The sequence below is a fragment of the Natrix helvetica genome (genome assembly GCF_964273705.1).
Source record: "Natrix helvetica genome assembly, chromosome: 5".
In the NCBI taxonomy this organism is placed as follows: Eukaryota; Metazoa; Chordata; class Lepidosauria; order Squamata; family Natricidae; genus Natrix; species Natrix helvetica.
This window is the reverse complement of record NC_138551.1, coordinates 99923755-99939507: the sequence shown is the minus strand read 5'-3', so window position 1 is coordinate 99939507 and position 15753 is coordinate 99923755. Positions and strand designations below refer to the sequence as shown.

At 43.2% G+C, this 15753-nt stretch overlaps 1 protein-coding gene across 4 annotated transcripts in view; it reads right to left on the bottom strand.

Moving 5' to 3' along the window:
* KCNMA1 (potassium calcium-activated channel subfamily M alpha 1) overlaps positions 1-15753 on the bottom strand; it is a 671545-nt gene that overhangs the window by 339171 nt on the left and 316621 nt on the right. For all 4 annotated transcript variants that reach the window (XR_014175589.1, XM_081955703.1, XM_081955704.1 and 1 more), the window contains exon 3: positions 15176-15237. Coding sequence is in view for 3 of the 4 variants with exons in the window: in XM_081955703.1 (XP_081811829.1) it covers positions 15176-15237 (62 nt within the window). In the remaining variant the exon portion in view is untranslated. The remainder of the gene's footprint in view (positions 1-15175; positions 15238-15753) is intronic.

The following is a 15753-nucleotide window of genomic DNA, read 5'->3' as shown; positions in this document are numbered from 1 at the left end:
CCCTGCTAGTGTTGATGGGAACGGTTCCTCTTGGGAATCCCTTGATTAGGTTGGTGTTTATTGTCTGCTTGTGTCAAGCGCCCTGGAAATCAGATGATCCAGGCAACTTAAATGGGTATAAAGATTTATTGAAAGCTTAAGGTCTCTACAAAAATCAAAATCTACTAATAGTCAAAGCAAATTGGTGGTAGATAAGAGTCAAAGGAATTCAAGGTGGGCTGGACTTAGATCTCTTGTGGGCACGAAGGGACTCAAGACTGATGATGCATTTGACCCCTCTCTCAGGCTCAACTTGGTCATCTACAGCTTGCTATTCTGAGCACTCAGATAACTCTGACAGGACAAGTCACGAATATACAAGAGCAAACCCCATTCCCTTCAGGCATTGAATAACAAAATAAAATAGCAATAGCACTTAGACTTATATACTGCTTTACAGTGCTTTACAGTCATCTCTAAGTGGTTAACAGAGTCAGCTTATTGCCCCCAACAATTTGGATCCTCATTTTACCCACCTCGGAAGGATGGAAAGCTGAGTCAACCTTGAGCCTGGTGGGATTTGAACTACCAAATACTGCACTCTAATCACTGCGCCACAGAGAACAGGCTCACAGAGAGTTGGAAGAGACCTTAGAGGTCTTCCAGTCCAACCCTCTGATCAAGCAGGAGACCCAATACCACTTCAGACAAATGGCTGTCCAATCTCTTCTATAAAAACCTCCAGTGATGAAGCACCCACAACTTATGAAGGCGAGATAACATTGATGATGTTATCTAGTTGGATAATGAAACATCTGCAAGAAAGCAACCAACTTCAGAGAGCACCAAGGATGCCATAGTTCAACCCTGAGCTCCAAATATTCTCTTCCATCCCTCCATTCAGATTGTTGCTGGTCTTCTTCTTCGGAGACCTATATTTTCACACTGTTTCATTACTAAGTATCACAGGTACTACAAGCAAGATTAATACTTATTTTCCATATTCATAATTTCTACTCTCACTGGTATTTATTTATTTATTTAAACTTATTAGTCGCCCCCTCTCCCCACAGGGACTCGGGGCGACGTACACAAGCAACAGTCAGCACAGTGTCATACAGAGGAGGTAAAAAATAAATAAATGATTACAATACTAAAAGAGGTTAAGACCCCAATAACATTAATAGTTTAAAAACTAAAATTAACAATTAAAAATGACCTAGGGGTGGAAAAGTTGTCGAGTTATGCCAGGCCGGCTAGCCGAAACAGGTGGGTCTTCAGTTTACTGCGGAAGGAGCGGAGATCGGTTGTTGTTCTAATGTCTGGGGGGAGGTCGTTCCAAAGGGTAGGGCCCGCCACAGAGAAGGACCTACTCCTGGGCACCGCCCTCTGACAATCTCTAGAGGACGGCACCCGGAGGAGACCCTCTCTGTGTGAGCGAATGGGCCGCAGGGATGTATGGGGCAGGATACGATCCTGCAGATAACTAGGCCCTGTGCCATGGAGCGCTTTGAAGATGGTGACTAACACCTTGAAGCGCACCCGGTAGGCCACAGGAAGCCAGTGCAGCTCGCGCAGGAGCGGTGTTATATGGGAGAACCTCGATCTCCCCATAATTACCCGCGCGGCTGCATTCTGGACCAACTGCAGTCTCCGGGTGCACCTCAAGGGGAGCCCCATGTAGAGAGCATGGTAGGTTAACTGACCTGCCTTCTATTAACACTGATCTTGCAAACTTTGAACTGGCCTTGTTGTTTTGCAGCATTTAGTTATGTGGTTCTACTCAATTTCTCAAAATACTCGTCTTTGAAATGAGAAGGGGATGAAAGTTGACACATGTCAAAGGGAGATGGCCTCAACAAATGAGAATTATACCCAGATCGGTGAAGTCCTTGACTGGAGAACTTCCTCTCCCCCTTAATCCCAGGTATTTTTTTGCCTAATTCTAGATTCTCACTGTCTGTAAGTACCTGCCTCCCCCTCCCCCTTTTAAGAGTGTAGGCTCTTAAAAACCTGGTATTTCAAAAGGATTTTTTTTATTGAAAAGAGGTAAAAGCAAGTCAACATTCAAAGCTGGCTCGGGGACCCTCAGGCTATACAATCCATGAGAAAGGAACTTAGGAACCGCTCCCACCCAACCAGTGTGGATTCCAACCAATCTGAAGGTGTGAAGATGTTTTCGTACCAGCCTCTCTGAACAGCAGATAAGCAGGGATTCTCGGGATCATCTTCCAGAGATGCAACCCACATGGCTTCCCCCACCCCCTTGCATCCTCCAAGAGGTGAAGATTTTCCAGACTTCTGAGTGGGCAGCCCACGGTTATAAATCAGGTGAAAAGTTATACAAACAGGCAAGCAAGACCTAGGATACTTAGGATACATAGAAAAAAGAGAAAGAATAAAATATATCAAATCCAACACACACACCCCTCGTCCACCAAAGAATGATCTGAAACTCATCAGTTAAGCAATGCAAATTTGTTCAACCCAGAAAATCTCCATTTGGAAATCAAATGTTCCTTCTCTTTTTCCTTCTCCGTCTGGTTACTTCTTCCTCCCATCATCTCTCTCCCCTCCATTCTATTTATCTTTCACCACTTGTAGATTTCTAAGTACAGTCATACTTTAGTACTCAACTGCTTTCAAACTCATCACATTTGGTAAGTATTTTGATGGGAAGATTTTTGCCCTGGTACTTGTCATTTGGTACTCAACGCACAAGCTAAAACTTACCAGTGTTAGTTGTCTTGTGACTTGTTACCCTTCCTGATTTCTTTGATATCATATTTGTTTGGCACTCATCATTTTTTGTACTCGTCACACCTCCCGGAACCAATTAGCAACAAGTACCAGGGTACCACTGTATATAGAGAGATGAGTTTTAACATATGATGCCCGTCAATTGATTGTAAACAGAATCTTTTGGCATGATCATTCCTTTTGGGAATGTGTGATTGCTAATTAAGGGAGGTATGTAATTAGACAAATATATGGACACATTTAGAGTACATGTGTTTTAAATGTATATTTATTGAGAAAGAACGGGGTCACGGTTGGGTTTTGTCACAGCCTCATTGGTCCATAGACTGAGGGAAACTTCTTAAATACTCCTGCCTTCCCATTGGCTCCCAGTTTCCTCGATGGCAAGGTACAGCATCTGTTCAAAGAGAGCACACAAAGACCCAGGAGCCTCCCGGCCCTCTCCCGGCCTACACTAACTAAACTAGGGCGGGAAGTGACCCCTCCCTCTCGTCCACCTAAAAGACACGTTCAGGTAAGACCAATGTTCTTTTTCCAGTGGACTCGAGGGAGGGGTCACGGTTGGGATATACCCTCGCTAATCCCAGGGAGGGAAAAACTAGGGCCTCGGGGGAGGGTCCGCTGCCACCCTCTGTAAGACCCTACGACTGAAAGACACCTCCGCCGAAGGGAAGGAGTCCAAACGATAGTGACGGATGAAGGGGGTCAGGGAAGCCCACGTGGCCGCTCAGCAAATGTCCTCGAATGGCACCCTAGTGGCCCATGCCGCCGTGGTGGTGACGCTGCGAGTTGAATGGGCCATAATACCGCCCGGGGGAACCTGTCCCGATGCTTCGTAGGCTGCTACTATGGCCTGTTGCAACCACCTACCTATTGTAGCAGAGGACACCCTAGCTCCTAGAGACCCTGGTTGGAAGGAAACAAAAAGGGCCTCTGATCTGCGCACCTCTTCCGTCTGTCTGAGGTAGATTCTCAATGCCCGGCAGACATCCAGACGGTGCCAGAGCCTCTCCTTTTCATGAGAAGGAGCCCAACAAAAATTAGGGAGAATGATCTCTTGAGCCCTGTGAAATGGGGTGTTCACCTTTGGTAGAAAGGTGGGATCGAGGCGGAGAACTACCCTATCCAGATGAAAAATGCAAAGATCGTCCTTGGAGGACAGGGCGCCCAGCTCTGATATACATCAGGCCGACGTTATGGCCACTAGGAACACCACCTTGAGGGTAAGAAAACAAAGGTGGACCATTCAGAGAGGCTCAAATGGTGGACCCGTTAGGGCTCTGAGCTCTTCGGGACCACGAACAGATTGGAGTAGTGGCCCAACCCGCGTTCTTCTGCGGGAACCTCTTCTATCACCTGGCTCTCCAGTAGGTGCTTTATGGCGAGATCCATCAGGCGGCTGCGTTCCGGGTTCCGGACGGGGGGGAATGTCCTGAAGAATCTCGGGGGAGTGGAGAGAAATTCCAATCTCAGGCTGTACTGAACGGTGGCTATGACCCACACGTCGGTGGTGATCTCTTCCCACTGGTCCACATAGGATGCCAGGCGGCCGCCTATGGGAAGACTCGGATTCGAGTCACTTCCCTCTGCGGAAGGGACGGCTGCCCCCCTCTCTAAAGGGCTGTCTGGCCTGGCCTTGATACCTGTTATGGTCCTGGAAGGATGGACGGGGAAACTGCCTGTCGGACCTGAAGGAGTTAAATCTTTGATGATGATCCTGTTCTGGGGCCCTGTAAGAGGGTCTATGGTATGGGTGAGTTTGGGATTCTGACTTCTTGGAGTTGGAAGGGAGAACCTTTTTCTTATCCTTATTTTCAACCAAAATGGGGTCTAGGGCCTCCCCAAAGAGGTTGGGCCCCTTATAGGGTGCCGCCACTAGGTTCCATTTGGCCTTGTCCATCTGCCAACTGCAGAACCACAGAAGGCGATGGGAGGCCACTGAATGCAAATTTAACTGCATCCAGAGTAGCGTCAGCAGAAAATTGAGAGGCAGCCAGGATCTTTGTTAGATCCTGGTGAAGACGCTCGTCCTGGATCGGGATGCGATCTTGGAGCTGACGGAGCCACATTACGGTCGTTGGGTTGAAGTAAGGGGCCGCAGCCACTGACTTAATAGCCCAGGCGAAAGTGTTAAAGTTCTTACATAAGGTAAGTTCCGCCCGTTTGTCCTCTGGCTACATTTTGTCGGCTGCATCCCCAGAGACTACGGGGGAGGAGGACACTAAGGCCGCAATTGGAGTATCTATAGAGGGCAGTTGAAGGGCCTGGGCGAACGCCTTCTCCACATTGTAGAAGCTATGATCGTTACTGCCCAGGTTGGAAATGTTAGACGGGTGAGCTCATTGGTTCTGTACCACTTCTAGGAACAAGGGTGGAGCAGGGATCTCCTCCTTGTTCGTAGCCGTATTAGAGAACATGGCCATATCAGGGTCTCTAGGTTGGGGAACTGTAGGGTCCCCAGTCCCAATCTTAGTGGTTTTCCTAGCTTTATGCAGGAGAGATTTGAACATGGCAGAGGGGAAAAGCCCTGCAGAAGAGGGGGAATCGGGAGGAGCCACATCTTCATCCTCTGAGAAAACCCAATCATTGGGATTATCTTCCCCTTGGGTAGAACCCTCACTAACCATAGATGGGGATGAGGCCCTGGAATGGTGATGTCTATGACTACTAGGAACCCTGCTAGAACGAGGTCCCCTGTCCCTTTGAGCAATGCCTCTAGAGATGGCTGCAGAGATGAGCCTCTTCATGCTTTCAGGCAATAAATCCAGGTTAATCAGGTCATCCTGATATGGATCTGCCCCCTGTGGAGCTAACCTCCACGGGGATTGGCATGCCCCTGATGTACCCTCCAGAGGATCAGCCTCCTCCCCACCCATGGGGCCTGGGGAGGCCGGAGGGGAAGGGGACACCTCTTGCCTGGAGTATCTGTTAGACTTGGAGGGGGAGATCGAAGGGGAGGAGGGACTAAATCCCCTTGAAGGAGAGCCAGAGATATTGGAAGAGGGCCTTACTGGAGATCTGGATCTGCTTCCTGATCTAGGCCTGGTGGATTGGGCCTGCCTTTCTGCCCTGGCAAAGGTCTTCTTTAAGGCCTTCTGTCACCTCAATTCATCCCTAGTCTTAGTTCTGGAAGGGCACTGTGTGGCTAAGGGCATGGAAGTTGTAGCCCTGGTTCGGGGCCTATCAGCCAGCTCCCCCCTTTCCTCCATAGAGGCCTCTGCAGGGTTCTGGGATTCTGATCTGGTAGCCATTGCTTTCATTCACGTGAGTGATCTCAGGCCTCAGTAAGTTCTACCGATGCCTGGGCCTGTGGGAGCTGTGCTTGTAGCTGGTAGCTGGTCTGTGCTTGAATGGCTAGGCCCTGGCCTGACTACGTGGCCCCTGGAGTCCGCGCCATGTGGTGCCTTCCAAAATGGCTGCCGGACCTCCGCTTTCGATCCTGCCCTTTTAAAATGGCCGCGGCTTGTTGTTAAAGTGCCGCGGCTCGCTCTTTGTCTCTCTCGCTCGTCTCAGAGGCTCGTAGCCTGAAAAAAACACCACTTTCGGGCCACCTGTGATGCCGCGGTTCCCTTGAAGTTGGGCGATGTAGCGGCAGCTGTTTAGCGTGGCGGAAAGTCTTCACGCTCCTTAGCTTGAGCCCCTGGCCCGCAGAGAGGGAGAGGGCTCACCCCACGGGGCTCTCCCAAACTGCAAGGGACAGAAAAGACTGAACCTTGGGCTGCAGCAAGCTAATTTAGAATTTAAAATGTCCAATAAGTCAAATTACTCAATGCAATATTTAGAATATTTATTTCCTACCTAAGAGCCAAAGCAATGCTTGGCCAAAAGACTGAGAGGAAACTGGGAGCCAATGGGAAGGCAGGAGTATTTAAGAAGTTTCCCTCAGTCTATGGACCAATCAGGCTGTGACAAAACCCAACCGTGACTCCTCCCTCGAGTCCACCGGAAAAAAAGTAAAAGAATAGTTTTAGCAGGATCTCTAGGCTGATGAGATGGAAGGAGAAGCTACACCATGCACAACAATTTTGTTTGTTAAAATATTTTCCTGTCTACCCTTTCTTGTATCATCTTCCTTTTAGAGAAATGTCATGTACTAAGCATTGTCATTTTCCTCCTTTGCCACTTAACAAGATTTTATTGGTCACGATGCTTTTCATTTTGCATTAAAGATATTTTCCCTTTCTGACTTCATCTGTAAGAATGAGAACAGATTTTCCCCTTTCTTGCCTTCTTGTTTTGTGGCTCCCAGCCATCAGAAAATGTAAAAATGTAAACTGCAATGGCCATGACACCTATTAAACACAACGCTTGACTAGCAATTTTAACAAGGTATTTCACTGCATTTCATAATATACTGGCCTAATAGATATGTACACTGTTATATGAGAAATTGAGTTACAATATCGTTCTCTAGGGAGCTGAGTGCAGCATTTCTGTGAAGCTCCTAGCCAAATGATGGCAATTTCCTCCAAAGAAAAGAGATATACTAATAACAATCTGGTTTGACATTCTACAAAGTGGCATTTTTCCTTAATAGGAGTTTTCCTTCACTATTCTGCTGGTTTTAAAAGGTGAAAAATAAGATCAAGAAGTAGGAAAAAAAAAGTTGAGTTTAAACAAGAATTAAAAAAAACCCCAACCACTCATGAATCAGTTGAAGGTCTAAAAATCCAATATTTTCATTTGATTTGAATTGATGTAAATGTTCCAAACGTTCCAAGGATACAATTCTGGAGTTCTTAAACAGATAGTTAAGTATGATATGTCTCATTAACCATTATTAAATTTAACTCTATGAATTTTCTCAACCACCTTTTTTCACTTATTCAATCATGTCTGATTCTCAAGGATTGCCTGGACAAGGCCCTGTAGTTTTTTTAGAAGTGGTTTGCCATTGCTTCCTTCCCAGGGCTGGAGAAAAGTGACTGGCCCAAAAACCATTCAGCTGGCTTTGTGCTGAAGATGGGACTAAAACTCATAATCACTCAGTTTCTAGCTTGATGGCTTAACCAAACTGGCTAAATCCCCATTTAAAGCCAACCAAAGCTCTAAGTATTTCAAGGAAATTCTATAGTTTAATTTACACTTGATAGAGAACTTAGTTATCTGCACCCACAGTATTAAGTATCTGGGGGTGCAGATAACTAACTATCTGAATTAGTCTCTCCATATGTCATCCTTAGTGAAGCATGCAAACCACCACCTGTATTTCCTGCCTTGGAGGAGGAGAGGACCTCTTTCTCCTTCTATCCTGGCCACTTTCTACAGAGGCACGGTTGAGAGAGTATTAACGAACTGCATCCCTTTTTGGTTTGGTGGCAGCAGCGCCTCAGATAGAAAGTCCATGCAGAGAGTGGTGAGGACAGCCGAGAAGATTATAGGATACTGCTTATAAGTGCTATGTGCTTAGAGCTCAAAGCATTGTGAGAGATCCCACACACCCACTTCATGCTCTGTTTCTGTTGCTCTCCTCTGGGAGGAGGTTTCGAAATATCTACTGTATAGCAAGACTGCCCAACTCTGTAACAGCTTTGTTCCCTATGCCAATCTGTCTGGTACACTTGCAAGATTTGTTTTTCTCAGCATGTATATGTATATATCCGAACTAGATTATGTTGTTATTCTGTGTCATTTAATATATGTGGGTATATGCATGATTTTGTATTTGTTTGTTCGTTCATTCATTCATTCTGTCATGGTCATGTAGTGTATATTGGAGGTGGTGACCCTTTGAGAGCTGTATGCAACGAAATTTCATTTTAATGTATGATGATTAGTCTACATTCAAAGTGACAATGAAGCTATTATTCTATTCTATTATATTATATTATATTCTATTCCATTCCATTCCGTAATACATGCTCCTCTCCTCTCCTCTCCTCCCCTCTCCTCCCCTCCCCTCCTCTCCTCTCCTCTATTTTCTATTCCATTTCCAATTCATCCTAGTTCTACATTCTACTCTATTCTACTCTACTCGTCTTTCTTGGGTCTCCTGATTTGGGATGAAGGCAGCTTTATCTTGTAGAGGTTACAGGCATTACCACAACTCTAAATTTCTCACCAACTTCTCTGACTTATTTTCCTATTTTAGGAGATTTTTGAGGGGCAATTGCCCACCCAAAGCCTCCCAGATCCTTCCAAAAGATAAAAAAAGTTCAGCCCTCCCCATTATCGTGATCACATCACTGATCACACTCCCTGCAGCCTCCAAACACAACAAAATTAAACATGACAGGAAGGTCACCACATCTGCTGGACAAAAGCAGAGGGCTGGTAGGTAAAAAAAAACAACCCACATACTCTGAGTGATCACGCTGGATGCATGGTACCATTATGTAATCATTCAGAAATAGTTCTGAATAGGTGCTTCGGAGTCCAAAGATAGAACTCACTGCAATTCTGTCAAGTTACTGTGTCTGTTCCCAGGATTTCACATCGGTTTTGACATGATTGCAGGAATGAGCATAGACTTTTTTGAGGACCTGCTGACAAATGCTCATGTGTTTCTCTTCAAACCTAGATCACTGCCCAGCCCTAGTGGAAAAGACATTTTATTACCTTTGACATGATGAAACAATGAGCAAAGAAAATTGATGAACGATATTAAACAGCAACAAATGTTTATGAGGTTGAAGAAGGGAGGGAGGGAAGACGAAGGGAGGGAGCAGAGGAAGGAAGGGAAGGAAAGAAGGAAGAGAAGGAGGGAGAGAGGAGGAAAGCAGAGGAAGAGAGGGAGGGGGAAAGGGAGGAAGGTGGGAGGGAAGAAAGGAAGGAAGGGAGAAGGGAGGGAAGGATGGAGAGAAGGAAGGAAGGCAGTCTTTTTAATGGGACCACTGATTTTAGATTGTCATATCTCTTTTCCCCCTTTTGCGTCTATAATCTTCTCCTTTTGATCCTGGATCTCACTTATGTTTCCTAAATTAAATGATTTTTAAGAAGTGAGAGGAAAGTTATGTAAAGTTAAAAGTCAATTTATTTTGGGGGGGGGGTGTAATTTTTTCCCCAACCTCATTCAGCATGCTGTTTTCAAAATGATGTATCAAATTAAGTCCAACCAAGTGCCATATACTGTATTTCATACACTAGTATATGCTTTGCTGTTCAGGGATTTTGTAACTTGTTAGCTAACATACCGTAGTCATTTTGTATTTTACTTAACAGTTTACTTAACTCCCTATTTTCATTACTTTTCTCTCTTTCAAAATGGTAATAAGGTTTTATGAAAACCATTAAACTAGAATGGGGGGGGGGGATTTTATGGATGGATTGATAGCATCTAACATTGCTAAACTGAAGAGAAAAGCTACAGAAGGATGTGTGGATACTATCTGCTTGCAAGGAAAAATCTGTTCACGGTAACATATCTGGTTTGTTTCTTCATGAATTTCAAACAAACTTTGTAGCTGATTGACAGGGCAAGGAGGGGTTACTCTTATCTTGTCCAACCAACTATCCTCTTTCATTTTTCTTTCTTTCTTATGTTAACTATAGTGCATGACTTCATTCCCACTCACTCTAGTAATACTATTACTAAATTTGCAGATAATAATAATAATAATTTATTAAATTTCTAGACAGCCCCCTCTCCCCGGAGGGACTCGGGGACTCGGATGATACAACAGTGGTGGACTCTCATCTCCAGTGGGGTGGGGGGGTGGAAGAGTTTGCCTGTCGAGATGAGGTGGACTGGTTGTTTTCGTGGTGTGGAGACTTGGTCCTTAACACCAATAAGACCAAGGAGCTTATAGTGGACTACAGAAAGAATAGATCAGACATCCATCCCTTGCTTATCAATGGAGACCGAGTGGAGCAAGTGGCCAGTTTTAAGTTTCTGGGTGTTATCTTAAAAGAGGACCTGACCTGGGGTGCTCAATTGCAGCTCTGGTCAAAAGGGCCCAGCAGAGATTATACTACCTGAGACTTCTCAGGAAACAACCACTGAATGAAAAAATTCTGGTGATCTCCTACCGCTGCACCATAAAGAGTATTTTGACTTACTGCACCTGTGTATGGTTGCCAATTGCACAGTGGTAGATAGGACAGCACTCCAGAGGGTCAACGTCATTGCCCAGAGGATCATTGGTTGCCCTCTCCCCTCTTTGGAAGAGCTTTATAGCTCCCGCTGCCTTAAGAAAGTTCAAAACACTCTTTTTTTCTCAGAATTTTTTTTTATTTTTTTTCTCTTACATAACATTTTAAGTATTCATTCACATAGTTATTATTCTTCTATACATTTATCATTCTTATACATTAATTATTTCATTTAATAGGTTATAATATACAATTTGGGTTGCTTTATTTACCATCCCTTCTTCCTTTTGTAACACTGCCTCATTTCCCCTTTCTTTTCTCCTCCCTCCCTTCTCTACTTTCTTCCTTCTTCCTCTCCTTCCCCTTCCTTCTTCCCTTGCCTTTCTCTGGCTCCTCCTCTTCCTCTTCCCCTTCCTACCCTCTTTCCTTCTCTTCCTCTCCCTTCCATCCTCCTTTCCTTGCCTCTTTCTTCTTTCCCCCATCTTCCTTTCATGTTCTCCTCCTTTCTCTCTTTCTTTTCTATTATTGTAGGTGTCTCTTTCTGGCCTCAGTTTATATTTCCTTGGGATGGTATTTCTGCAGACCCAAATATAATTTGATATCATTTCTTATTCCCTTACTGTCGCTAATCTATCCTAGCTATATTTTCCTCCCCTTTATATCTCGCTTTTGGCTGTATACTTATATCTTTAATATTTTCTTTTCTGTTTTCCCCTCCGCCAACTTTCCATTTAACAGTGCCTCGTCAGGGTTCTATATTTTCTCCCTATTTTCTTTTCTAGTTTCCTTTCTATAGCCAATCATAGAATCTTCCCTATGTCTTGAAGTACTCCGATTCCTCTTTATCCTTTATTTTCATTGTCAACTTATTCATCTCTGTACAATCTAATTTTTTTATTATTATTTCTTCATCTGTTGGTAGCTTATTTGATTTCCAATTTTGGCCAAATACAATTCTTGCTGCTGTAGTTACGTGTATAATCAAATAGGTATCCTCTTTCTTGAATTTCTCTGGGATAATGCCTAGCAAAAATATCTCTGGTCTAAATTCTATTTCTTCTCGTAACATTTTCTTTAACCATACCCTTATCTTAGTCCAATATTCCCTTGCTTCAGCACATGTCCACCACATATGATAGTAGGAGTCTATTGCTTGTTGACACTTCCAACAATTTTCTGATTTGTCTTTAGACATCTTTGCTAATTTTCCGGGAGAAGAAAGTTCAAAACACTCTTAAAGCTCTATCTCATCCTGGGAACCCTTTTTTTTAAACTATTACCATCTGGCAGATGGTACAGGATAATAAAAACAAGAACAAATAGGCTGAAGAACAGCTTCAATCCCAGAGCAGTACCTCTACTGAATTCTACTCTATAGTGCAATAGTAATGCAATATCAGGGGTTTTCAATTCAATTGTATAGAATGTGAAGGATGTGTGTTTGTGTTTTATTTTTATAGTTGTAATGTACACTGAAGATGGCATTTAACTTCATTAAACGTGGTGCAATGACAGTAAAGTAAACTAAAAAAAACCACTATAAAAGGGGATGTAAACTAAGGATCGGGGCTCCCACTTTGAATGACAGGAATCCCTTTTGCCTGAATATTCTGATAAATTAAAATAAAATGATCTTATTGTCTCGGTCTGTGGTCTCTCTGGAAAACCTGCACGCCAAAGCACGAGCCTGAAAGAGGCATATTTGCTCTGCACTGTCTGGCGTCAGTCTCTATATCGCTTGCTTGCTATCAGCTGCCATAGTAACAGGGAGGGGGGATTGATATTTGGGAGGGGAATCGTGCTGGAAGAGATATCTCAGGACGAAGAGGGAGTTTAGTTCTCACCATCTTCTGCGCATGCTGAATGCTCTTGTTTAGGTCGGGTCAAAGCCAACCGTCTCTGCATACCAGCTGGATGAGGCCACCTGAAGGTGCACCCCACATGACACCCTTAGAGGCTGGAGATTGGACATTTAGCTTGGGGTTGTTGGGGGGAGGAATTTGAGCAAACTTTTGATATGTACAATTTCACGCCTTTTAATCTCAGATCTTGCTTTACTTTCGCTGCTTTCCCTTCCTATCTAGTAAAAGTAACTTTTCTCTAAAACAATGAAGTTGGGGGTTTCCTTTCTTGAATTTTGAAGGAGACACATCTGACATCTGGTACAACAAGTGATAGGACACCATTTAAACAGCAACCAATGATTTAAATGCACAACAGTGTGTCATTCGTCCATTACGGGACAGCTAATTGTTGGTCTCAAACTTAGTCTTTAATATAGCCGCGCAGCCAGAAAATGTTGATTTCTCCCCACCCAAGACATTTTGTGTGTTTGTATTCACACATGTTCACATCTCAGGTAAAATAATAATAATATATGAAGTAAAATTCAGGCACATGGAAACTCCTATCAGTCCTGCAAATTTCAACAAGAACCCTGACTCCTTGCTGCAACTCTGTTTCTCTGAAATCAGCACACTGAAGTGCCTTTTAGGATATAATATTTTTTAAAGTTTTTTTATTTTTATTCTCTTACATAGAGTTACAGGTATACACTCACATAGTTATAGTTCTTATTTATATTTATCACTTTTATACATTTGCTTTTTCATAAAAAAAGTTAAATTATACTTTCTGAGTTGCTTTGTTTTCCATCCCAAACACCTATTTTGTATTAGCACCAACCTGCTTTTCCTTTCTTTTCTCCCTCCCTCCCTTCTCTACTTCCTTCCTTCCTCCTCTCCTTCCCCTTCCCTTATCTCTCCCCTACTCCTCTCTTCTTCTTCCCCTTCCTACCCTCTCTCCTTCTCTTTCTAGCCCTTCCACTCCTTTCCTCTTTTTTCCTTCCCTCTCCTTTCCTCTCTTCTCCTCTCCTCCTCTCTTCCTTTCCTTTTCTGTTGTTTGGTTATCTCTTTTCAATTCTCAACTGGTGTATTTTCAGGATGGTATTCCCACAAGCCCATATATAATTTTATACTTATTATTTTCCATTCCCTTTTCTTCACTATCATATGCTTTTTAGGATATAATATGTGTAATAACTGGCCATTAAGGGGAAGAGCATTCTGTTACAAATGGAACTATAGATGCAGTTACCAACCATATTAAGATAAACCGTAATCATAAACCAACACATTGCAGAACCAAAAAAAAAAAAAACCCCCTCCACAACCCATCACGTTATGTTCAGACTGTGGTATCTTTTATCATAATAATATTATAATATTATGATCAGCCAACCAAGAAGGTCATCACAAGGCACTGTTCGCCACAAAAGAAAATACGACTTAATTTCAGCATCCTGAATATCTCAGATAGATGGGATAGTAGCAGGGAAGACTCTCGGATGAAATTCAAAGTGCAGGATATTGCCAGCAGTCAACATTATATTAGGGTACATCACGTGGTATGATAATTCCCAAATAAGCCGCAATATATTAATTAGTTTCAATAGTCACACATATAAACACATTGCCATTTTCATGGTGATTCCTCCAGTTTATACCTCTATACAGATAGTCCTCAACCACAGTTCAGCCCAGAATTTATGTTGCTAAGCGAGAAATTTGTTAAGGCAGCTTAGTCCCATTTTATGACTATTTCTTGCCACCATTGTTAAGTGAATCATTGAATTTGTTAAGTTAAGTGAATCTGGATTCCCCATTGATTTCGCTTGTCAGAAGGTCGCCAAAGGAGATTTCGTGACCCCTCCCCCCGGGCACTGCAACCATCATAAATGTGATGCCAAGTGTAGGCACATAACTCACGTGACTATGGGAAGATGCTGCAACGGTCATAAGGATGAAAAATGGTCATAAGTCATTTTTTCAATGCCATTGTAACATTGAACGGTCACTAAATGAACTGTCGTAAGTCAGAGGACTACCTGTATTGTGATTTCTGTTTTTTTAAGAACAGAATTGCGGGACTATAATTTGCGGAGAATTATAAAAACAATTACCATGTTCCCCCCAAAATAAAACAGGGTCTTATTTTCTTTTGACCCCCCCAAAAAAGCACTTGGCCTTATTTTTGGGGAGGCCTTATTATTTTTGAGGTGCAGAGGCAGCGAGCGTGGTCACCTTATGGCTGCTGCTGTGTTGCAATATTTTCAGGGAGGGCTTATTTTTGGAAGAGGACTTATTTTAGCGCATGCCCTCAAAAGCCCTATTGGACTTATTATCCAGGGGGGTCTTATTTTCAGGGAAACAGGGCACAAAATGGCTTTCCCAATGTCTTTGAAAACATAGCTGAAAAACAGTTGTGTTTTAATGGATCTTGATTTATACGCAAATGATAAACATAAAGCATTGAGCTTCAGTTATAAAAAAAAACAAGAACCAAGCCACATAAAAACTCACAACTACATTAGCCAAACGTGGAGGAAAAGTATTCAAGTACTTACTTTGATGAATCTATGAAGTATATTACAAGAGCACCAATACTAAGAGCAAAAACTAAAACGACCTGTAAAAAGCAAGAAGAAGAAGAAAAAAATGCAGTCATTTGTGGTGTTCAAAGCATTTATCATTCAGACAAAAGAAGAGGAAAGGATGTGAAAGTTGGTGGTGCCATTTTAATGGTCTTCTGCTTCACAGACGTGAACATTGCACACAAGGCTTGATAAAGCTGAGGACATGTTTGAAAGATAAGCAACCTGACATACCCCAAAGCACTGTGGTGGTTGAGGCAGAAAATTCATGTTATGTCCAGTGATGCTAGTATAAATAATAAAGCTGATAATTGAGCATTCGCTGCCCTGTAATATTATGGCAAATCCACCAGTTAAGGTACCTTGCCGCCCCTTGTATGATCAACATTGATTGTGTTAATTAGACATTTAAAGGAGGATATCTGGAGCTAAGGGTTGGAACTGTGGGAGGTCTGAGCTTGTCTTTTTTTTTTTTTGTCTTGTAGATATGAAATGTCTGCATGTTAACAACCAGGCTCAGAGAGCATCATTACAATCTAAGGCAGGGGTGT